The 27,091-nt window shown below is 35.1% G+C and overlaps 1 protein-coding gene across 1 annotated transcript in view; it reads right to left on the minus strand.

Moving 5' to 3' along the window:
- Window positions 1-27,091, minus strand: part of wge (winged eye) — a 705,384-nt gene that overhangs the window by 31,845 nt on the left and 646,448 nt on the right. Inside the window, exons 16-20 of the mRNA XM_069828951.1 lie at window positions 23,894-23,959; window positions 18,531-18,628; window positions 16,437-17,186; window positions 13,882-14,260; window positions 1,008-1,195 (exon numbers count right to left, since the gene is read on the minus strand). Of these exons, the coding sequence (XP_069685052.1) occupies window positions 1,008-1,195; window positions 13,882-14,260; window positions 16,437-17,186; window positions 18,531-18,628; window positions 23,894-23,959 (1,481 nt within the window). The remainder of the gene's footprint in view (window positions 1-1,007; window positions 1,196-13,881; window positions 14,261-16,436; window positions 17,187-18,530; window positions 18,629-23,893; window positions 23,960-27,091) is intronic.

Here is a 27,091-nt window from a genome sequence, read left to right on the forward strand (position 1 = left end):
TGGCTATCAATTCCGTATTAAGAAATTTACTTCTTGGAAGAACAGTATTGCAGGATTGTACTACAGTGTGCTAGGAAAGTCTTTCCGCACTGGAGACAGCAGAGTGTATGTACTCGCAACTGGAATTATGTTGGTAGCATCAGTCGGGCCGGGTCATGGCCATACATCTTTAAGTGGGTGTTGTTTAGTTAAAGGTATCAGTTAAGGGCAGACAGGGTGTACTGCAATCTAATTGTCAGTGAGTAATGGATAAAGACTACTAGTGACAATGCTTTCTATTGAACAAAGAGCATTTTTGGTGGAATACGTTTTTCGCGAAGGTGATAAGTTTACAGAAAATGTGAAACAGAAATTTCGTACAGTATGCGTTTTCCTAATTCCAGATGTCCAAATCACGATACTGTACGTGATTTGATCAATAAATTCCGTGGAACAGTATCAGTTCTCGATGCACCAGTAAGTGGCAGGCCTACAATTTTAACGACAGAAAAACTTGACGAAATCTCGGATATAATGTTGCGGAGTCCTACAAAATCAACGTGCAAATTGGCAGTAGATGCCAGAATCTTTAAGTGGACAGCATATAAGGCTGTAAGAAGCGAACTTCAACAATTCTTGTACTCCTTAAAATTACAGTGGTTCATGAATTAAAAGAATGTGATTACGAAAAGAGAATCTGCAAAATCTGCGGTATATGGTAATAATCCTAATACAATCATTAACTTAAGACGAATATGCAAGAAACATTAGTGAACGTGGTTGAAAATAAGTATAAAAGAGTTGCACTGTGCTTTCAAGAACGAGGAAAACACTTCCAGCATCTGTTATAATTGTGGTGAGTAATACACAGTTTACGTTTTGTTCCTAGGGTAAGTTCCAGCTACTGCCAACATAACTGCAGTTGCTAGAGCATACACTCTGCTGTCTCCAATGCAGAGAGATTTCTCTGGCCCACTGTAAAATAACACAGCAGCAATAATAAAAGTTAACAACAATATACAACTTACAGCATCCCGAAGGATTTCTTCTCTCGAATAGATATGAGGCCTATTGCCTCTCTCCCCATCGAGTGTAATTCCATACACATCGGGTGCTCGAATTGCAGAGATTGTTCCAGCATAAAACAGTCCACCCATAACAGTGAGTGCACGTTGGTTCTCAGTGTTCAGGTGGGTCTGAGTCAATTGGCAAGGAGCTGCAACAATTTGTTTGCCAAAATTCAAGTTTTATGATAATTAATCTATAAATAGAACACTAACAATACCATAATAATAATAATAATAATAATAATAATAATAATAGTTCTAGAATATGCCATTAGGAAAATCCAGGAAAACAAGAGATGATTTGGAAATGAATGGATTACATCAGCTGCTTGTTTAAGCGGATGACATAAATATGTTATGAGAAAATCCACAAACTATTATGGAAAACACGGAAATTTTACTTAAAGCGAGTAATGAGATAGGTTTGAAAGTAAATCTCTATAAAAAAAAAAAAAAAAAAAAAAAGTATATAATTACGCCTCATGACCAGAACATACTAGCCCTACAAAATAAAAGTATAATAATTGGAAATTTATCCTTTGAAAAGATTGAAAAATTCAAATACCTTAGAGCAACAGTAACAAATATAAATAATACTCGAGAGGAAATTAAATGCAGAATAAATATGGAAATGTCTACTATTAATTGGTTGAAAGCTTTTGTCATTCAGTCTACATTCAAAAAAATTACGTTAGAATTTAAGAAACAATTATAAAGTGAAACCTGTTCAAATCAAAACCTGAATAATCCGGAATCCTGTTTATTTCTGAATAATTTATTGGTTCCTGCGAAATTCGTATGTATTATGTGTAATTTTTACTGAATAAAACAGAAACTGTTCAATGCAGAAACAGAAACTGTCTGCTACTATTCAAAATGGAAATAATAGTTTGGACACAATGGTTTAATGTAAACTATATCTAGGTCACTAAGATAAAAAAAAAAATTTTCTCTACAAACTTTTGGAGGCTGCGAGGGTGTGTTAGTCTGGTGGTTATATATATTACCCTGTTGACTAGGCAGATGAGTCCCTTCAAATATTTTCAATGCTTCACACCTGTATACTGTCATAGCTGGACAGAGCGCAAATGTAGTGATTTCGTGATAAAAAAAAAAGTTGCGTAAAATGTGGCATTATCATTAAGTGATGAAGTAAAAGTTATTGAGTTAAAGGAAAATGAGAAACGAAGTGTATGGGATATATTTTTGAAGTTCAGTTATGAAAAACTCAGGTGTGGCACTTTAAAAAAAAATAAAGACTGTATCATGAGTGAGTGCCTTGCGGTCAATAATGGTGACATACATAAAAAGGAAACGAAAAAACAACTGGTTATATGGAAATAAATAAACTGCTGTAGGAATGGGTTCTTCATGCCCTTTCAAAGACCATGTCAATTTCCGGGGCTATTCTCCAAATAATACGCTTGGACTGGCAAAGGAATTATGTAAGTCAGAATTCAAGACTCCTAATGATGGCTCCTAGTCCAATTAAATAATGTGCAGTGATATACGGTACAGAACTGTAATATAGTGTTAGTTATTAAACTTAATGTGATTAGTAAACTTGAATAGTGTTTAATGAGTGAGTTATGATAACATTTTTACAGAAAATGAGATGTTCAACAAGATAATCCACCAACGGAATAAGTGACAGAAATCTGATTTAATGTGAATAGTGTTAAATGGAATATTTTATGCTTCTTGCAGTTTGCAGGATGCCATTTTGTTTTTCATTTATAGGAATGATAAAATATTTCATTTTAGCTTCACACCTGAATAATACAGAAACCTGTCCACAACAGGAAGAAAATTAGAACCATGTCACTTCCGTCTTGAACAGGTTTTACTATATTACCAGTGGTTCTGATGGTTGTGAAACTTGGACTCTCACTTTGAGAGAGGAACAGAGGTTAAGGGTATTCGAAAATATGTTGCTTAGGAAAATATTTGGGGCTAAGAGGGATGAAGTTACAGGAGAATGGAGAAAGTTACACAACACAGAACTGCACGCATTGTATTTTTCACCTAACATAATTAGGAACATTAAATCCAGACATTTGAGATGGGCAGGGCATGTAGTACGTATGGGTGAATCCAGAAATGCATATAGAGTTGGGAGGTTGGAGGGAATAAGACCTTTGAGGAGGGCGAGATGTAAATGGGAGGATAATATTAAAACGGATTTGAGAGAGTTGGGATATGATGCTAGGGACTAGATTAATCTTGCTCAGGATAGGGATCGATGGCGGGCTTATGTGAGGGTGGCAATGAACCTCCAGGTTCTTTAAAAGCCTTTTGTAAGTTAATAATACGTTTACAGAGTCACTGTCAGTATACGGAAGCAAGACATGGACCATTACAAAATATGCTCAATGAAGATTGACAATGGTAGAGAAAAAACCATCATTATTCTAAGAGTTGTCAGACATCTCAGATTTCAAAGGAGAGTGCTAAGTCGCCTTGGTAGTTCAATTGGCAAAGCAATGCCTTACGATAACCGCAGACTCGGGTTCGAGTCCCAGCAATGGCAAAGTCGTATTTGTGATGGACAAAGCCAAGGTTCCTGAGATTTTTCTCTGAGTTTTCCTGTTTTCCTCCGTGATTCAACCAAAATAGTGGTATTGTGACTGACACACACACACATGCCATCAGTCTGAGGAGGCACAGTATGCTTTCGGGGAAGGTGGGGGGGTGGAAGGACTTTATCAAATCTTAAGCCTACATGACTGAATCGACATTACATAGCTGAGTTATGATATCTACAAAGAAAGTAGTCATTCGGACTTATGGCACAATAAGCCCATTCGAAGATGTGGTGCTAGACTTCAGGCCCTTCCTTTGTATAAATGGGAGGAAAAGAAAAGTCATGTATTTTAGAAGAAATCTCCTACATATACAAGTATTGCAATTCACTTATTTACAGGATATTAGTTGTCCTGAATCTTGAAACTCATGGTTCAATTTTATGTAAATACCAGTACTTTCAAATTAACAGACATAAGAAACAAGCTTTCACTTCATTTAACTGAAGGAGAGTTGTTGATTGCAATCAATTTATCTGCTTTGTTTTGCAAAGATCTTTTAAGTCATCTTAAACAACAAATTATTGGTAATGGTGACAAACATTAAATATAATTCTGAAAATTAATGGAAGAAGCAAACATTCGCGGTTATAAACTTGGGACAACATTAATATCAATTTTACATTTAACAACAGATACAAATTACACGTCGATCAGTCTTTATATATTTGTGTCCATTATTCTTGTCAGAAATATTTGGCAACTCTGGGTTCACTCTGTTACCTACATATTCTAGAATAATTAAAATGCAACCAATTTTAAAAATAATTCAAATTTACAAATTGAACTGGAAATAATGTGAGAAGGAAGGAGAAAGAAAGAATTACAAAACAAACTTCTGAAATAAATACCAATCAGAAAAGAAAGTAAAGTAACACAGTTCAAGAAAGGATGGACTGGGGCAATAACAGACTACAAGACTTAAGTCTTAGATGGATGATAACTTCTGAAAGAATATTAACTTCATCAGTCATTTCCTTCATGCTATAAATTTCATCCACCTCTTACTTTAACTCAAAATTTTAAATTGGAACCAACAAATTACTCATAAGTAGGGCCTGGATTTACATGCACTGTGAAGTAGTATTCCTACTTCTCTGATATCAGATATTTCTGAATACTTTAGCTACGGTGTGAGAAGCAATGCATGTTCAATCAGAGGAGCCTTTAAAAAAGACAAAACGAAGCCTACCCACATACAGCTGATGTCATTTTTAGCTTATTATAGTGCATATAAAGCCGGGACCTAATCATAAGACTACAGGATACAATATACCAGATATGGTATTAGTTGATTAAAGGGTCAAGAAACTCGGTAGGGAAATAAGGTAAAAAAAAATTCTTTTTTCAAAGACAAACTTCAGGTTCTATTTGTTGAAACTTCATTTTATTGACGTAAAACGACTTTTTAAATACAAAAATTCAGGTTTAAATCGTTGTGTATCAAGTAGCAATAAGTGTTCGGATATACTGGCACAACTAGAGTACATATTGGTAGCATCATCTTTTTCATTCTTGTGATTTTTCAGTGGTGGCCAGTAACAATTTGGTAGTGACGATGACAACAGCAACAATAGTAACAATAACAATAATAACAACATCAATAATAATAATAATAATGATAATAATAATAATAATAATAATAATAATAATAATAATAATAATAATAATAATAATAATAATAATAATAGTAGTAGTAATTCATGTGCTTATTCATATTTTTCACTAAGATGTCCAAGAACTGGAAGACCATCCTTTGCCCACCTACAGTCTCCATGAAAAAGCATACATAGAAACCAGAAAAATGTAGACGGTAACTGTTTCACTTTCACTTTATCCTCTTGGCTTGGATTTTGTAGGAATGAGCCTTTCCATTTAGGCTTGTTTTGGTCCATTTCAGTCCTAGATGTGCGGTGATTGTTCAAGCCCAACAGGTGACATGGATGGCATTTGTGAATCCAATGCTGATAGGTGGGCAATTCTGCCCCAGCCCGAACACAGCAAGGTCCCATCATTGGACGAGTATCTTGGTAAGCCTTATGCCCTACCTATGTCAGCATCGGAAAACCAGTGCTATCCCCAAGACTTCATCCCCTACACTGGCCGAAATTTCATAGGAAAATTTCTTCCCCCATGAGGATACGAACCAGTACTCATTCCATAACATGAGTCCAGGCATGATGCCTTAGAGCACGATATTATTCAGAATGTTTCTGTTGAGGTGATCTGGGTAATCAGCTGCATCAACAATGAAGATGTCCTGAAGGGAAATGAAGATGTCCTGAAGGGAATATACAAGACTTGCCCAAACATTGGGTCACTGTGATAAAAAAAAAATGGAGACTACTTTGAAACCTGTAAATATATTTTATAAAATAAAATGGTTTTTTGAAAGAGAACCTACGTATGCAGAACTTCTATATTAACCTTCGTATCCCCCTCCTCCACCCGAATGGTGAGTACTTGATTGTTCATCATTCATCGATATGAAGCCAGTTGTGCAGACCAATTTACCAACAGCTGTTGCCCAAGGTGCACCACAGGAGGCTGGTCTACACTACACCCGCAATGAGATGAGATAATGATGGAGATTTGTTGGAATACCACACAGAGCTCCCAGAGAAAACCTGTATTACCTGGACCACAGGATTGCCCAACATACCATAAATTGGAGCTACACCAGAGATCAAATCCTGGTCTACAGTATAATGAGTCCAGTAATCTAGTCACTGCACTGCTACAGGGTATCTTCATACTTTAAACACTGCTATATTTAGCTCACAATAACTGTCCCTCTGCTAATATTTCACGTCACTTTTTACTGGTGTGCATAAACAGATATTAATTTAAAAATGGATCTTATGGCATGACCAGCATTTAAAACATTTAATATCTAATACTAGAAACATTTCCCTCATAAATAATATATTCCCGAAACAATCTCAATGATATGAGGGCATGCTGAGTCCTGTCCATCTGAGAAAGAGGACAGAAAGAGGAAGGAAGAGGAGCAGCACACCAACTGGACCAGATGACCATGACAGATCCTCCTAGAAAGGTCTATCTGGAAGAGAGAATGTGCAAAGAGAATAGCTTTCTTCTGACCATTCTCTTTCCCATCTTTCTGAAGACTCTAGGGTGAATCTGTACTCGTTAGTGAATAGAATGTTAGCCCACCGATCTGCTGTCCAGTTGGTGTGCAAATTCAAGCTGTGCAGCTGGATGATGCTGCGACAGGTCTTCATGAGCGCAGGTTTGATTCTTGGGGATATCTCCTTATCACTTCTGCTTGGTAGACTATGTGCCGAAGTTGATGGGTGTCAGCTGCATGTCAATTCCGTAGCACCTGCAACCTGATGAACTTGAAGTTCCTCTGGGTTGTGACCCTACCCTGACCAGATCCTGAAACGTGTAACAGCTTTACGGATAGCTCCAATTGACGCTCCAAGACTTTCTGCGATAATTCTTCCTTCTTCCATCAGTGCAATGGCTCCTGCATAATCTTCTGGACTTAGTGACAAGCTATTTGCACTCTAACCTACTCTCAATTGAACGAACTATATATATTTTTATTTCAGTAAACATAATGTACTCTCATAAGAGTTTGGGATCAATTATAAAATGTTTACACAGATGTACCACCGCCAATGGCAATAATCCTCCCAGGTCAAAGACACCTCCAAGGATCCAGTAGTTATTGTTAAGGGCAAATTCCTAATTAACTTTCTCTTTAAGAAAATTCTCAGCAAATTTACAAAACCATGGCTCGATTTTACTTTTTAAGGGCCGGACCTGGGATGGATCTTCGAATTTAGGTTCACAATGGCACATTCTGCACCCTAATATGCGATGACTATCTAAGTTCGACAGTTGGCCTGGGTGACATTCGTGAATCCGATGCTGATACGTGAGCCATCCTGTCTCAGGCCTGAAAAGAGCCAGTTCCCATCCTCAGACAGGTGTCTGATAAGCCCCAGGGCCAGGAGTTCCAACCCCTTCCTGTATCAGTATCGGAAACCAGTACTATTTCAAACACTTCACTGCAGCTCGTAGACGAAATGAGAGTAAGATGGAGTATGTTGGTGGAAATGGGAGTACCCAGAGAAAAACCCTCCAAATATCTGGTCTTTTACACCACAAATTCCATGACATGGCCAGGGATCGAACCTGAGCTGCCTGGATGAAAGACAAATGATATCTTGCACTTGAGCCTCTGTCACAGCGTCATAAAACTGTAAAAATGCCTGTCAGTGTAAAAGCAGACTTCACATTTTCACATTTAATCAAATAATTGCTTACTTTCCAAAACATCGCACTTTTTTTGCACTTCAGTGTTTATAAACACACACTCACACAAACGCTCGCGCACACGCACGCACACACACACACATATATATGTATATGTTTATGTATGTATATAATTTTTTTGTCTAATGACGGGTACTTGAAGGTTCGTCATTCACTCATATGAAGCCAATAAAGCTGTGTAGACCCAGTGCTTTTTTCTTGCAGAATGTGCAGGAACACTGAACTTTTCTGTTGTATTTTTCATTATGTAACTGAGAAATATGTTAATAATTACGTTTTAACATACTGTAGTTTTTCTTTGAACTCCTCTTAGACCATAAAAGCCTTACAGCTAAAGGAAGTTAAAAACGACAAAATTTCCATTCACTGGACAGTAATCTTCTCCCAGTCTGCTATAATATATTCTATACAGAGTTCCGCCACCTTCTTCTCCAGAAGAAAAGCACTATGTAGACCAATTTATCGACAGAGTCGTTGTCCAAGGTGCGCCATAGGAGGCTGGTCTATACTACACCCACAATCAAATGAGATGATGAGTTGTTGGGATGCCACAGGGAAACTGGAGCTCCTGGAGAAAACTCCTGTGTTACCTGAACCACGGGCTTGCCCAACACAAGTCATAAATCGAGGGCACACTAGGAATCAAACCTGGGTCCACAAGATTATGAGTCCAGTGCTCTAGTCACTAGACTGCCGTGGCATATAAATATCAACAGACTTCAAATTCTCTTAATTTCATTTCATACCTCGGTACTTTGTTAGTTCCTCGTCTTCTACTCTACTCCCAACACCAAAAATATTGTATTAAGGCTGTATCATACCAGGAATACAGGAATCAGTAATATTACAGGTGTTATATTGCTATGGTTTGTCTACTGTCACCATCTAATTACTTTGATAGCAATTATTACCCTATTTATAACAACTGCAACATTTTTAGGATTTGTTCATCATAAGGACGAATACCTTTCTAAGGAGGTAGAGTAATTACAAATATATGGGCATATTGCTGAGAAATATGATGTATGTGAGCCATTCAATAACTAAAGAGACAAATACTAGAACATAAAATAATATGGATGGTTAAGTACTATATTTTATGGATATACCTCGGCAACAACGGCCAATGTTGCATTATTAAAAATAAATCCCAAATTAACTGTAAAAGATAGTGTGTTCACTTCAAGTAAGCATACTGATTGACTGAATTATTATCACTGATACAGTTTCTAGTAGTAGAAGTTATGAAGCCTGTAGAAATCGATTGACGTATGTACAAACAATATGATATGAACTAACAAGGAAGGCATACCAAATGATAATGGATTTTCATAACGATTGTTCCCCCATTTGAAATAAGAAACCTCCCTATAAATTTCTACATCCAGAGAGAGCCTAGTTTTCCAGATATGATTTTTTCAATTTTTCAATCCAGAGTTATAACAGCTAATGCAAACAGTACTATGTGCAGGGGCAGGTATTTATGTAGATCAATTTTATCATTTGTGTTTTTGATGGAGATTAGTGGAAATTTTGGAAAATACAATTATTTTGGAATTGGAGTATTAACTTAGTATAAATATTACTTTCCAAATAATTAATATTAAAGGTTCGATGGATTCTGGTAAAGGTCCGATATGGCCAATAGACAATATTTCTTGGATTGAGACTGTATTTAACATACATTCAAAAAAAAAAAAAAAAAAAAAAAAAAAAAAAAAAAAAAAAAACTTGCAGTCCTCAAATTAACACTTTCAAATTATTAGTGAAATGTTGAATTCTCCGTCTTTTGAGTTCATTAATGTAATAAGAACACCTGGAATACCAAGTAATGTAACTTACTTGCATATATAACAAATTCAAGTGAAAAAAAAAAACTCAGAATATGAATTTCGCTATAAAATGACGCAATAGTAATAATTTGCGAGTGTGTTCATATTTCGCTATTAGAACTCTATTTCGCGATTTGTCGTGATTGTTTTATCCGCATATTATTAATCAGAATCACTTAATTCGTAAAGATTAATAAAAATCTATTGTATATCTATTATGTCGTGATTTTCGCAATCTCCATAAATAACTGGCCCTGGCTATGTGCTAGACATACTAGACAATAAATCTCATCCACCTGCATATCATATTGCCAAATCTCCTTAAAATGTTATGAAAATGTTACATCAGATAGACAATATTCATGAAATTGACTATAGAATAGTCTATGAAGAAATGATAAGGAAATGTAAACATATCCGAAATTACTCACTGTCCTGATCACAGTAGTGGAAATCATTGTAAAAATTCTCAAAACACAGTGGAATTTTACACCACGAACATTTCAGAAAAATAAGTTTCTCACATTCAGCTTTAGAGTAGTTCTGCACATCAACGTGAAAACAAAATTCTACAGGAGTAGCGAATTTATAAGGTTTGTTGTCAAGGTACCCAGCTTTATGCCAACCATATTTAAACATATTTACATATCTAGGAGATGAAAACTGTTAAGGACTGCAATTTTATCACATTATCTCTCTGATGCAATATAATATTCGTGTCAAGTAACAAAACACTATCAGAGAACTTCCAAATGAAATTTTCCCAAGGCCTAAAGCCATAAACCTCAAGAGCTGAACAATCGGAGCTGTGTGCTTCGGAATTGTTAACACTTCCACTGTTTTACCTTCTAGAGTTATTCTTTCTATAGCCTGTCTACCTCGGTAACTGGTCCACGAGTCTATCAAAAGAATGTTATGATCACTGAAATATGGAAAGTAGCTATACTTTTTTACAAATGTAATCATCATCTTTACGATGTTTGGTGACGTATATACGTCCATTGATGTGACATATTAATGAATGTAATAATTTTTCTTTCGTACCACGGCATGATTGTGACTATAATAGTATTTAAATTCAGTAGCTATACTTCTTGAAACCATTTGAAAAGGCGTGTTTTAATAAGCTTCCCTGATTTTGAAGGCAATGCATGAACATTTGGGACCTTAAACATTTTCTTCTTCACGATGGCAATGGAGATATGAGACTTACATGAGTATGAAGCAATTATTTCGAAAGGTTAGGCCTCCTCCGGATGTAGAAATTTATAAAGAGATTTCTTATTTCAAATGGAATGTATGGGGGGAAAATCGTTGTGAAAATCCATTATCACTTGGTGAGCTTTCCTTGTGATGAATAATTGTTGTAGATGAAGACTACTAAGAAAGACCAACAGAAATTTAAACACTAATGCTTGAAAATAATATTGATCAAATTACTTGGGAAGATAATCATGATGTGGCATTGAAATGTTATGTAAGTGTTGGAACTGTGCATTCATTTATCAATAATCATCTGTATAAGTATAAGATTTGTTCCAGAGGGGTCCCTAAATGCCAAAGGAGTTTACAGGAGAGAAGAAGAAGTAAGAGATCTGAAGAGTCGTTATTTGGATAAAAGAAATGAATAACAGTATCTGGAAAGTTGCACTATTACCGGTACATCATGATACAAATTTTCTATCTGCAGGAATTAGAAACTTGTAGAGTAATGGCACAAGTGTATAGGCTACTTGTAATAGGATGCGGTAGTATATTGAAAAGTGATAAAAGTTACAAGTTTATAAAATAAATATATATATCTGCAGGAATTAGAAACTTGTAGAGTAATGGAACAAGTGTATACTTGTAACAGGAGGGTGCAGTAGTATATTTAAAAGTGACAAAAGTTACAAGTTTATAAAATAAATACATAAATCTGCAATGCAATGTGTAACAAAATAATGATTAATAACTTCGAGCCAGAATCCAAGTGGAGGCATCCATCCTCACACTAATAAAGAATTCAAATCTAAATTATCTGAATTGAAATCTAAATTATCTGAATTCAAAGTAATGATGACTCTGTTTTCAGATACTGAAGGGTAATTTATTGTAACATTTTGGACAACTGGCATACTGTGACTAGCATGTATTTCGACAACTCACTGAAAAACAAAGCAAAGACAGCATTACTACAAAGATGTCGTGTAATGCAAAGAAAGAAGAGGTTTTTCTTCTTCAGGATAACTCATCCCCACTGCACACACCACCACTGAATGCACTGGACAATTAAGGTCTGCTCACACCAACACGGGATGCGGGAGCGACAGCGAAAATTGTAATCCCACAATCATTGTGAAATTCGTCCCTGTCTTCACACCAGAGCAGGACGCAGTCGCGAATATGAATTCTTCTGATGAAACAGTACTTCTTCTTCTTCTTCTTGCAGTTGCTGAAGATGACCACAGGTTCGTTCATACTATACTACTACTACATCACTCCTGCTGTCACAGTAGAATCTTGGTTAACCGAAACCCCAGTTAAGAGAACAGAATTTTTTTTTTTTCCCCATACAAAATGTTCTCATTATTTACTTCGTGCAAACACTAGTGCAGCAAATTAATTAGTCGTGCTTTATAGCACTCTAAAAGTGAGCATAATATGCTGTTTTAACGTAATTTTTGGTACTTATTTATTTAAATTTCTAAGTAAATATATAAGCTACTGTAATTCTATAAAAACTTTTAAATATATAGTTAGGTCCTAATCTAGTAAAATTATATAACGTTAAAATACACAATGTTACAAGTATTCAGTAGCTATGTTACATACTGTTGAAATCGCCAAAATACAAACACAGTTTTTTAATTCACCACGTCAAAAACTAAAGAGTTATAAAGCAGTGATACGCTCCCTAATTCATCCCACAACTAATCTTTCTTCCTTCCATTCCTGTAATCTTCATAGCTCATTTCGTATAGCATGGAATGTCTCCTAACACGTTCTATTACCTGTTCAGTCATCACTGGCAAAATGAAAGCAGGACGCAGGAAAAAGCTGCTTGCAGCAAACTGAGAGTAGTAATGCTGCAGTCTCACCACCCAAGAGGGATTGTGTCACTGTGGTGTGAGTGGATTCATATCCCACTGTACTCACAATAATTCGCGTTGGTTTCGCTTTCACTCACTGTCTCGCATTTTGCGTTGGAGTGAGCAGACCTTTGAAGTGGGGAATTCTACTACATTCCTCTTACAGCCCAGATCTCACAACATCAGACTATCACAAATGTTCCATCTGATAAAAGATGCCATAGGGGAATCAAATATGATAACGACTAGGTGAAACCAAAATTGCACTATTACCGGTACATCATGATACAAATTTTCTATCTGCAGGAATTAGAAACTTGTAGAGTAATGTCACAAGTGTATAGGCTACTTGTAATAGGAAGGTGCGGTAGTATATTGAAAAGTGATAAAAGTTACAAGTTTATAAAATAAATATATATATATATATATATATATATATATATATATATATAAATCTGCATGATTTAGAAACTTGTAGAGTAATTGAACAAGTGTATACTTGTAACAGGAGGGTGCGGTAGTATATTGAAAAGTGACAAAAGTTACAAGTTTATAAAATAAATACATAAATCTGCAGGAATTAGAAACTTGTAGAGTAATGGCATATACTTGTAACAGGAAGGTGCGGTAGTATATTGAAAAGTGACAAAAGTTACAAGTTTATAAAATAAATACATATATCTGCAGGATTTAGAAACTTGTAGAGTAATGGCACAAGTGTATACTTGTAACAGGAGGGTGCGGTAGTATATTGCAAAAGTGACAAAAGTTACAAGTTTATAAAATAAATACATATTGAGTAATTATAATTTGTCTCTTTATTTATTTCATGACCTAGTGTAATAATGACAATAACAACAAATGTACCGGTACTTAAAACTTTATTGCAAATGGAAATTGATAAAGTACATTATGGCCCACATACTATTGGCCATATTTTGTCTTTCTACCAATTAATGACAATGGTAATGATGTGTGACAGTGATAATACCAATAGAATGAATCAAATCTTCCTAATTTGACATGTCTGTCAATCTCATACCTGTGGACGGTGAAGATGCTGTCGCAGCTGTCTGTTTGCTGAGAATGCTAAGAGGGATGTCTTCACTCTCGCTGCTAACTGTCCCTTGTCCGGAACTGGAGCTGCTTCTCTTCTTCTTGGCAGGAGGCGGACCTTCAACCACTTGTTTTTCACGCTTCTCTCGAACAGGCTTGGACTTTTTTAAAGGCTTGCTGGAAGAAGCAGGTGTACTACTCGAAGTAGTGGTTGTTGCCGTGGTGGCTGTGGTTGTGGTGGTCGTAGTAGTTGACGTCGATGTTGCTGATGTTGATGCAGGTTTTGAGTCAGTGTTTGATTTTCGTTTCCTTGGTCTAGAGACTTCAGCTGTTGATGAAGTCACTTTTGCCACAGGCTTCTCCACCTAAAGTATTAAAAAATATGACATCTTTCTGTATTTTCTTTTTCTTTTAATTTTTATAATAATAGAAACAATGCCTTTTCATTTAAGATCCTTGGGCATTATAATAGATTAGCTTTGAACCTAAATTTGGAATTTTCTTCTGTATTTAAAATCCTTTCCCTCCTAATAACACAATTTTATCAACAATTTTAATAGTCATGTTTCTAGGAGCCGATAAGCTGAATAATGAAATTGATATGTTAAGTTTATTGCCATGCGATCAACATTAATCGCCTTACGTCACAAAAACAATACCAAGCCTTCAATGCTACATGTAAGTCTTTAACATTTTACATAAAAGATTCAAAAACAAAATTATAGCCTGCTTAATATTATTAATATTCCGTTTAATTGCAGTTCACAAAGCATCTTAACTGAACCACATAACAAGTAAATGCCACTCAAGTAAGGCCTTGTATCATCTCATGATGAAGATTACAACATACAATACGTGTTTTAATGCATCACGCACCATGTTGTAATATAAAATATTATTTTTAACATTAATTGTATATACTTTCAATTTATTATTATTTAATAACTGGCATATGTAAAATTCTTGTATTTCACAATATATTTTGATACTGACGATCAATTTCAATCGGCGCTATGCCCTGTGCAAACAAAAACTTTATCACTGACCGCACTTTACGCGGCAGGAGCTGGAATAGGAATATCTATCTTTAACCAATTCAACGAAGCTACTGAGAGCACTCGGGAAGTTCCGCTAGCGCATGCGTCATGCCAGGACATTATCATGTACACGCGGTCGCTTTGTGCAACATACGGTTTGTTAGCTGTGGGGCGAGTGGTAAAGTTACTTTATGGACGCGCCTTGTACGTACAGTTATTCTATTAAACTTTAGTTTATGCAAGTATCATGTATATATAAACTAACAAGATACATTTTCTTAAAATTCGATAGATTTTTGGAACCACTTTTAGGCAGCATACATGACGCAACATAAATCAGCTGACCTGTACAAAACGCAAGCAACTGCTCTAAATAATATGATGTACTGAAAAAACTGTTTCCTTGAAAACTTTGTATCAGTGACAGCCAATTACATAAAAGTTTAGGAATTATTATTACAAGTACAGTAGAACCCCAATTATCCGTCACCCTATTAACCGATTGGTGGATTATCCGTCTGTCTTTCTCTCGCTCTTTTTTCTGCAGAAATATATGCAGTATTGCACATTGTATTAGCACGTTACTTTTTTTTCTAGAGAGTGTTATTACAAGCCTTTTCCCTTTCAGCTCATGCATTATGTCCAGACACTCCCCCACTCTTCCTACAGAGCTGCGCACGAGATAGGATGTCTACTTACGAATTATAGGGGAATGGGTTAGCCTTGAACTCGGTAGACACATACCTGACCTTCCCTTCTACTCCTACCCCATCCATAGAAACGTTGTTCCCCTACTGCGCATCGCGAGTGTCTTGACAAAATGCATGAGCTGTAGACAGTATGGTCTACTGTTTTCGAGTTGCCATACTGTATAACTTCTATATCAAATGTCTTCTATGGGTGTCAAAAGAAATCTTATTGTGCTAAGTATCGAAAAAAAGTGTAAATAATTCAATGCTTTGTGCAAAGAGAAACTGTGGGTTCATCTCGCAACAAAATATGAGTTTGCAGTGTACGAAGAATGTAAATCTACAACACGAGACCTCCACTATTCATATCTTTTCACAGGCAGCCATACAAGGAGTTTCCTTGCCCCTTAAAAACTCATCGTTGACAACAAGATTTAAATTAGTCAACTTGTGATCCACTACTTATTATGTTAAATAATAAAGCCATAGAGGAAATTATTGAAGTGTAAGTAGGCCTATTATTCACTAAATTTACGAAAATCTTTTATGGTATGGATTATCCGATTTTTTCAATTAACCGTTCAGCCCTCCTCTTCATTAACACGGATAATGGAGATTCTACTGTAGACAGCGGGTTTTAGGTCCCAATGCTGAAAGTCAGTTGCAGGGAGGTCATTAAACTCATTGCTATGCTACCTCCGTAAGCCAAGGACGTAACCTCTTGTCACTGTGTCGGGACTGAAAATCTGCTGCACGAATATTTGTTCAACAAAACTATTAATACCATTGTGAATGAACTAATGACGATGTCTTACCTTCACGTCAGCCTTCTTTGTCCAACATGTCTGGCTGAGAGCTGCTGGAGGGGTGATCACAGGGTCCACAGGCTTCACCTTGCTGGCAGACCAGTCCATCGGCACTGCATCCTCATCTTCACACCAAGACCACGTCTTGACTTTGGCCTCTGCCTTCAGTTTTGGACGAATCTTATTGGGTTTCCTCTCAGATGGCATACACGCTCCACTTCTCTTAGGCACAGCCCCACCACTCTCATACCCATCTCCCCCAGAAACCAAACTACTCTTTGCAAAACCATTCACACCATTAGTCTTCAAAGAACTGGTCTCACTGTCTGAGTAAGTGCTGCCATTGTTTCTGTTGGAATTTGAGAGCGGCTTGTATAGACTCGCACCATCTGATGGATGACCGTTTGATTTGTGGGAAGCTACAGCTCTACTACCATAAGACGGAATGGAACTATCGATGTGGGAATGGGAGCTTGTAAGGGGTTTATGAGACAAGGAGTGGGCAGGTTTGGTATGTCGAGACTTTGACAGTAAGAGTCCAACGAGGCTGCTCTTTGACTTGGGCTTCTTTGCAACAATTGTTTCTGTTGCAATTTCTCGGCCTGCCACAGAGAAGTGTTTCTTTGGACGACCCACTTTCCTCTTCTTTGATGACGATGATGTGGATGAGGTCGATGATGATGATGACAGACAAGGAGGAAGAGAGGGTGAGAGAGGTGGTGGGGACGGAGACAGCTTTGGCTTGAGGCCTTCTGAAATCTGTAAAAAGAAAAAACAGAGTATAATTTATTTAATGTTTACAAGAATGGAACAGCCTTACAATTTATAATAAAGGAATTTTAATATAATTTGATACGAAGTTAAATTTATTCTTCTATGCTGCTTCATTCAGAAAATGACTAAAAAACAGTAATATTTTTATAAGTAATATTTTGAGTTTCTAATATGAAAATTCTTCTGCAGAATTAAGGGGACTGGATAGTCTGAGTGTATGGCTGTTGTGTGTAAGTGAATAAATTTCACTACTCTTCAAATTTTGAATCTATCAATTAACAATTTTTACAGCACACACACAATATTAGCAGATACATTTTGGTCTTTAAGATTATCATTCCATCTCATATATTTGATTTTATAACAAATTTTCACACTGAAAAATAATTTAAATTAAAAAGATTGGTATTTTACGAATTTGTTTCTTAGAAACCCTTCGCACTAAAAATTCAAACATATTTCCAATGCAGTTCACTATATTTTCCGCCATTTTCATCACAGTATGAAAATTTATTCAATAGAAAAAAATTATTTTCGATCCAATAAATATTTGGAATTCTAAAACACATCCATAAATTATTGCTCCATAACTTCAGATATACAGGGCAAAGAATTGAAGGGTGCCCATTGAAAAAGAGGATGAAACAATTTCAATAAAATTAAATTCATATCTTTGTAGTAAAATTTTATGACTATATTGTAATATTAAAATTTTAATTTAATTCATAATTTTAAACGACATTTTACTCGTCATAAAGTACGTTTGTTTCTGCAGCATTTTCCAAAGTTTTGTAACTGTCATGACCATGCATATATTGATTGTAATATTTCAGTATTTTTTTTTTTTTTATTTTGTGTTAGAAGAAAATACTGACATTTGAGTTTTTTAATGAATTTATTTTTTATCAAACAAAGGTAGAGGAGTGACCTTGCACCATATTGTAGATATGACATGCATAAATACACACAAAAAATTTCATCACAGTGTTGGATCGTTTTTGAGTTATGTGGGAAACACTTCATCACTGCACAGTGAAATGAATTTTGTGGGGGGGCATGTAAATAAATAATTTTTTTCAAATCCTAAAAATATTTTTTTCATACAGCATGAGGACAGTATTTTACACATACTAATTTTCATTATTGTGAAAGATACAGTAATGGAGGAAAAAAATGTTGAATATTTCCAAAATTTTACTGCTGTAAGCTGTACAATAACCCCTTATGCTATATATTACTGGTATTCCGAGACAGTGCACTTCACTAGTACTTTGTAGTTTCACAACCAAACTACGAAACTCTATCACATTGAGACAATTCATGCTATACCTCAAGTGCTGGAGACTTCCTTTCCTGCTGTTGAGACTTGGGCACATTAGATGATTTGTTTGCTGTACTTTTGAACCAGAATAAAGAATCACTCTCTCCTAAAACAAACAGAAACCACTATTGTAATTTCTCTCATATTATCAATGTCATGAAAAAAGAAAAGAAAATAATTACAAAGACATCAAAGAGATGTTCTTGTAAAATACAAGAAATGACATGCGTAATAAACAAGTCTCTATCAACAAATCACATGCCACACTAGTTTTCACACATACACAAGTTCAATACTGTGATGAACATGACTAAGTAATGTATGTATGTATGTATGTATGTATGTATGTATGTATGTATGTATGTACGTAATTCCTACCAACTTCACTTTTACGTGATTTGGGTTCCGCATATAGTGGATGGATGGCAGGACTGTGACCCATTTTCTAGTTGCACACCATTTCGGCAGGCCACGTTGTACTGTCTTCCTCCAACGAGTTTAGTGCTGGGACCTGAGGTATTCTTGCCATTGGTGCAGGGGGGTTACAGGTAGATTCTTTTGTTGCTACAGTCAAGCCAAGCCGAGTGGAGTGGGAAGTATTAATCGTCCAAAAATATGCAGTCTTCAGTTTGTAGTAGTGTGTCGCTGTGTGCACGTGTTAGGTACTCTATATACGAGTCAAATGTTTTCAGTATGATTGTACTTCCTTCCAGACTGCCGCTGTCACCGTTTCCTCCCACTCCAGTACCGCGCTAGGCTAGTCGGAACCGCATTCCTCTCAGCACTAAACTCCTCAGAGGATGACAGTACATGATGTGTATCTGTTGAGAGTTATGTCGTGTACTAGAGTGAGTGTATGTGTAACTGTTCGTGTAATGTATGGAAAGGGTGATGATGATGAAGCTGAGGAAGGGAGAAGGGGAAACCCGGTGCCGGCACATAGCCTACTGCTGTCGAATAGCACCAAGGAGGCCACCAGGTTTAATGTCCTTGTCCGATCGACAAATCACTATCAACAGTGACATGTGTCTTCTCTTCATATGCACTGTGAACAGATTTGGGATTTAACCCAGGCATATTGGTGCACAATTTAGTGATTAGAAGTTGTGCACCACCATCTCTCCTAATCCAGAGATAGAAATTTTACATGAAAATTTCTGACCCCGCTGGGGATCAAACCCGGGCCGGCTAGTCTAGAGGTAGACATGCTACCACAGAGGTAACTTGGCAGACTACACATGACTAAGCAATTTCTCTATAATTTAAATATAAAGAAATTAATTTGCGCATGGAAAGATTACAATTCTGTTTCATCTAAGATAATGTTCCCCACAAGAGTATGCAATGGAGGGGGAAAGGAACTGGCCATCCTACCCCCATTATCTCCTGACCTAGTTGCCTCATAAGTGGTGCCTTCTTGGTACCGGTATCACTTGTGATGTTCAGACCTGTCTTCGGACAGCTGACTAAACAACAACAATCTTTAACTAAAAGGAAATATTCACTAACAAAAGAAAGAAACATAACCAAAACACTACTGTAATTATATAAATTATCAAGACACCATAAGTATGAAAACTAAGAAAATCCTTTAAAAACAAATTTAATTTTCAAAGAGAAGTGAGATCCCAAAAATAAATATGATATATATTTATATCTACAATCCCTTTCCTTAATTAATGGCAAATACATGTAGGGGCTGAACTGAACTTTTCATCAGAGAAGAAATGCTTAGGATAGGAACATCTATATATATAATTTGAAGTGGTAATGGAAATTACGGGAAAACGGCTGAACGGATTTTAATGAGTGACCCCTCATTTTCATGCCTGGCATCCAAAGTTTTTCGGAAAAGTAGTAGTTTTCAGTGAAATGTCAATTTTCCTACATAATTTTCCTATTTTCCAAAATCCATCTTTTGTCAGTTTTGAGAACTAATTTTATTGAATCACGGCCGACTTGATTGAATTTCAGAACAAAACACACACTACAATAAACAATAGGCTATTACACGAAGTCCATGACCTGCAGGATTGCCGACATATTTAGAGCTCAATTCAATTTGTTATTAAAAACTGATTCTGCAGTGTATAATTTTCTGAATACAGCTGTGTATTGGATATTCAAATCTACGAAACTTGAGGTGGTTTGATGACATTATTACCATTAGAAATTAAATATTATTATAGTTAATATCATGATGCGTCTATTTTTTTCATTAATTGTACATAATATTGATGACATGAAAGTGAAACGTTTTGTGGTTATGTAAGTAAATGTAGAGAATATCTTAATTTAGATCTTCATTTCTATTACTGAGTGGCTGCTATATATAACTACAAAACTTAAGTAAGATAATAATATTGTTATTAAAAATCAAATATGTTTATACTTATTAACCCAGTGGGGTTGGGTCATTTTCATATACTTAATGGCGGTGTAGTGTAGATATTGATATGTGTCATTGTCTTCAGTATTGGGTCGAGAGAGCGCAAAAATTACAGTTCCTAAGGAAAGATCAAAAGGTATTACTTACTGAAAAAATAAGAGGCCTAGAAAATTTTGTAATCTCCAGACAATTTCAGCAGGATCTCTTAGTAGGATAAAATGATTTTACGCTCTACATTTAAAGTTCTACATGCAGCAGCTATACGAAAATGCTATTGTTCGAAAGCTTAGCAAACCTGACATTTTTTTAACTTTTGCCTACAATCCACAATGACCTGAAATAACTACTGCTATCGTCCTGACATTGATACTTGCATTTTCGCGTTGAAACTCAAAAACTGAAATTGGATAGGTTCAAGAAAAAGTATTTGGCCTAAAAAAATCCATTCAGAGGGAGTATGTTTCATTATTATGGAAGCAAATAACTATCAAAAAGACAAGTATTCTTCATTGAAAATAAATCTGAAAAATTTTTATTTGAACGTCTAACGAACTTAGTTTGCAGCAGTATTTGCTGCACAAGCCACTAGTTTAAAATAAAACTCAATTTAGGCCAGTGTCCGTGGCCCTTAAAATTAAAAATATTTTGCTCTGATTTAGGTTACATTCATTCCCTATACAACTGTAAACAGCAATAATTGTGCGCACTGGAATAACAATGGCTGATTTGTCGGCATTTCTGGTGCAAAGGATTGTGGTACTCTGGATATCCATGGACTCTGGGCTATACCACCCTCCAATGCCTATGTAGAGAGGGTTTTCTCTCATATGACTTTAAAGTGGGCTAATGTTACAAACAAGTGTTCTGTTGATTTGATGAAAGCACAACTTCTCATCAATATGAACATTAATATGACTTGTTCAGAAATTTGTATACCAGTGGCGTAGCATGAAATTTTGAGCAGGGGAAGCTAACTCAAGTTCTCTTTCATGTACATATGAGAAAACGTATTACAAAAATATAGTGTTGAAATAAATAGTAGTCAATGTCAAGCCAGCAGTCCGAAGATTGGTTGGAACCTCGTAACACCAATAAGGCATGACCTCAAATGGTACGTAGTAAAATATGATTTCATGGTTTACACATATCTCTAACAAATAGACACGGTCATTTGTTTTTTAAATCGCACTTTTGTTCGTAAGTCAGTCTTGATAATAGAAATGTCCTAAAAATTCAAGTAAATTGGTGTCAGGAACTGTTATTTCACTCATTATTTATCATATCAGCCGCAATGCACACTAACACTTCAACTGAACAAACCCTCACGAAAGGGATAACTCGGAAACTTTCAATGTAAAAGCTAGCTTCTTCCGTGCCTTGCGAAAAGGGTAGTTTAGTTACAAAGGGGTGGAGAATCTGCGGGATGGGTTACACAGAAGAATGAATGAAAGAAACCAGTCTGCTTGGAAGCTGGCGTGTGCAGGCTTCTTGTTTACTGCTGCATCACAAATCATCCTGAGCTGCCGCATCACAATATTTAATGCATAAATATAAACTCTATTAAAATTAATAAATAATTTTGTTCATAAACGGCAGGTTTATTATGAAATTATTATTAACTGGGGAAGCTGAGCTTTTTAGCTTACATTGACGCTACGCCACTGTTGTATACATACAAGTTAAAAAATGAGAAGACACTATTGGAATCTGCTAGAGTTACAAAAGGTATAAATGGAAGTACTCTCAAATGAATGTTATATTAATGTGTCTCACAAATTCTTTACATTACCTGTCTTCAGAATTATTTTGGGATATATTATATGAGTTTTATTTCAATCTTTCATTTATGTTACTAATATTAGGTTAGTTTAGTAAGGTATGTACAACATTGTACTAGGTTTTAATGTTTTAAAAAACTTACATCTTGTGGGTAAAGAGTTCCCAAATTTTGTGTCTACTTCTGAAAAACGAAAGATGGCAACCCTGGTAATATATACTATGTAAATTCGTTGATATTGCCAAGATAACGAATTAGAGCTGTTGCTGCACATCCCCAAGAAGGCATGCAATGTAGTAAATTATAGAATATGGAATAACATTTAAAGAAGAATGTTACCTATGTATGCAAAACCAATCTAGCCTCATTTTACCGTGCTATTCTGAAAGATGGCCAGTAACTACTATGTACTATGGATAAAAAAAAGTTTTTGGAGACATGCCACCTACACTGTTTTATTTTGCACTATTTTTTTGCAATAAAATTAAGAAAAAAGTTGTCACAGTCGATTTTGAGCTAATCATTGTTCTGTGTATTTTTGGGAAAACAAAAACAAAAACAAACAAAAAAAACCTTTCATGTTACATTTCCCATGCATTCTTTTCACATGACTTCATTTGCAGATCTTTAGTATGAACGAAATCCATACAGTACCTGGTGTAATGAAAAATTAAAAATGTAATACATGCATTTAAGTCAAATGCTAGAATTTAAAATTGGCCTTCAAATAGAAAGAAAAGATCGCAGAAAAAGAAATTCAGAACATGAACAAAACAAAACTTACCTAGTAGCAAAATATACTTACAAAATAGATTATAGTTTCATTTGATGACTTCCTACTTAAAAATTATGCAAGCCACATTGGTAAACCTACAATTATTTCTTTCCTTACTTTCCCATAACAGAACAAATGTTAATTTGTAGTTATTTAAAATTGCTATGTAACAAAGTCATTTCTTCATACAGATTTTTGTAAGGAAAAGCATGCAAAACTGCATTTTAACACGAAGTCAAAATTCATTAAATGAAATAAAAGTAAGAAATGCTTTAACCCTAATGGCACACTTGCTCACACACACATACACGCAAACACACACACACCAAAAAACAAAAGAACATTTTGTAGATGGTTTATGAACATATAAAATACGTCATCTATAAAAAGATGCCAAAAAGCAAGCCATAACATGCAATGGAAGACTTACCTGACATGAGGGTGAGGTGTGCAGGGGGTTTCCAGCCAAATGTGTGGCCGGCAGGGGTAGAAAAGGCTGGAACCAAGCATAGCCACCCCACGTCTCAATATGTTCAACTCTGTCACCATCCAAATGGATGGCAACGCTCAAATGAAACCATGTTATTATGAAGCTTTATGGGATATGATGCTTAATAAATATCAGAAACAAATACACGATACGGTAACTAAATCTTCATAGCAATAAAATTAAGTCCAGAATATCTGAATTATTTTAATTCTTCCTGTCACACTATTAACAAGAGAAAAAAACCTCAATCTGCCAACAACTATTATACTGTTTAAAAAGCGGTTATGTAAGCACTGAATTACAGATGATTATTATTAAAGACAATTTCCTTTATTTAAAATTAAAGCAATGAGGAGACAGTTATCAATAAAAAAAAAGGATATATATATTTTTTTAAATTGTACGAACACAGAGAAAGTATTATGATGCTCTACTAAAAAGTATGGATATCCATAAAGAAATAAATATTTTCAGCATACATAACATCGAAAAAATGGTTTTTGGCATAGCGCTTTACATATTTTTCTTCTCTTGAACTAGGTATTTAATGATCTTTATTCATATTCAGCGTCTGAAGGTCAATTCATCTGGTTAAATAAATAAAAACGGGTAATATGAAATGACACATAGTTTATCATTATACATTGAAACAATGCTGTTTTTATTATGTGTCAAATGATATTCTTGTGTGCAATTTGTTTCCTTAAATTATAATTCAAAATACATCTAATTAAATTGATACCTCTGCATCCAAATAATAAAACAAGTTTTTCGTTTTTTGCAATACACACAAAAGTTACGTTTTTTATAATCTCATGTGTAAAAACTGTATGATTTAAAAAATTAAAGTAAATAATTTTTGCACAGATTCACAAAATAACGATACTCGTTTATTGTAATCACATTATATTTATTTACGAAAATCAGCACTTAAAACTGCTAGGGATAATAAAAAATATTTGACATTTGCAATGGGATTTTAAGTACGGGTACTATGAAAGCAAATTGTTCAAGTGAAAAAATACATTCTACTGTATTATGGACATTTCTCCATGAGTACGAAATCGCCTTTGAAAATGATAGGCAGCATGTGAAAAAAACTTAATCCTTTTATTACAAAGCACAAGTTTGGATGACCTTGCAAAGTTGCTTTGTTGTTTAATAATTTGTGGCAAAAAAATAATTCACGAGTGTATATTTGCTATTTTTGCCAAACATTAGAATGCCTTTCTTTTTTTTGCTCTATTTCTACAATGCCTAATATTACGAAAAACTTACAAAGTAATTAGCACAGATAAGTAACTTATCTTTAGACTCTATTTTTCTTTCTGTGGAAGTTGTCAAATGGAGACATAATCCCGTAAATGATTTTCTATAGATACGGTACATTTTGTTTTATTTCTGTAATAATAAGCACTGCTTATTTTTATAACTATATTTAAGCCCTAACATTATCTGAAGTTTTCGACTATAGTCCGTCCCAGGAATCTGTAGAGTAACTTCGCGCGGAATCTATCTGTGCCAGAGTGTATTGCAGGCAGCATCAGCTCGAGTTCGCTAAGGAGTAAGATGCTCGTGACAGAAGGTAGAATAGAGTTCAGATAGAAATTATGCCCTCACTGCAAGCGATTGCTCGCTTCGTTCAAGCAATGCCTCTCCCCAGAACAGTCATTGGCCATAGCCCTCCCACATATACTTGCACAGAGGTCTTGATTCGTCTTTCTACTCCACAGATTCCTGAGACAGACCATAGTTAAATGATTTGTCACATTAAGTTATTAAAAATAGGAGACAAAATTAAAAAGAGGGAAGATCAGAACTAATTTCGAGTATATCACTATTATGAGTTCGTCATCATTGGATAAATTGATCAGTTAATACTGAATATGAACAAAAATCTTTCCAATAGTTCAGGAAAAACTGCTGTATATACAGTAGTCGGCACACCAAATTCCATTTTTTCCAAACTTATACCAAAACAACAAAATGGATATTTATTCAAAATTGCCTCCTTATTTTCACTGTATAAGAAATAATGTCAAATATGCCACTATAGACTCTACATTCCAAAAAATATTTGGTTTTGAAAAACAATTGCCATTGATAAAATTACGCAGGAGCTATTGTTCCATTGGTAGACAAAGTTATTCAACTCTAGAGTTCTCGATCTGCAAGCAAAAAATGGAAGTATGTAGTTGTTGAGGGTGACATTTTTCAATGTTGTTCTGTGGTAGCAATTCGATAGGTATAGAACTCCAGCATTTGGAATGTTGTTACTTTGGAAATCAAGGCTATCTGATAAAGTACGGATTATGAAGAATACATAAAACATATGCTTATTTTATACTCGTATGATTTGCGATATTACTGTAATGACTGCAAACACCGAACAAAATTATTATTAATGACAAAAGCACAGATTTACGGACAAATGAAATGATAAAATAAACTACACTAAACAAGTGCTATATTTCTAAAACATATCATTCAAAGTTTTTACATAAGTCGCTTATTTATAGTTTTTGAACTCATGTAAGGGGGGGAGTATAAACCTACTTTTAATTAATACAGTTTGTGCATCATTTGTTCCCATATAAGCTTATAATAACACGGTCATGTTATATGGTTACACATTGATGATAGCTTCAAGACACTTAACTCTTTGCTTTTAACTTTTAACAATGGTAAGAATTATTCTTGAATTTTCATTGGGAAGTGTAATGTTTTCACAACTGGTATTGCTTTAAAAATAAACTATCACAAAACAGACATTACTCAATACCTGAGAAATGCAAGTATTTCATGTTATACATGCCTTTCTGCAAGTACATTTATGAATATAATCTATCTTCAGTCATCATGGTTTACAACTTATTTTCTATATGAAGAGTTCTTTTAACCTTTGCATACGTGTACTAGTATTACTGTACTGCAATATGTACAAAGATGTTGATATCAAAACAGTTATGTGATGTTAAGGGATTTTTTTTTTTTTTCCTGTATTGAGGTTTATATCCTACCTGATTAGAACATTCTACATTCTTGCGAATTTTAATAGAACAATATCCTTCACTAAATGATCCCTTTAAATTTGAGAAGCCAATCACAAATAATGATACATTTTAGTAATATTTCATT

Source organism: Periplaneta americana, chromosome 6 (genome assembly GCF_040183065.1).
Source record: "Periplaneta americana isolate PAMFEO1 chromosome 6, P.americana_PAMFEO1_priV1, whole genome shotgun sequence".
Classification (NCBI taxonomy): Eukaryota; Metazoa; Arthropoda; class Insecta; order Blattodea; family Blattidae; genus Periplaneta; species Periplaneta americana.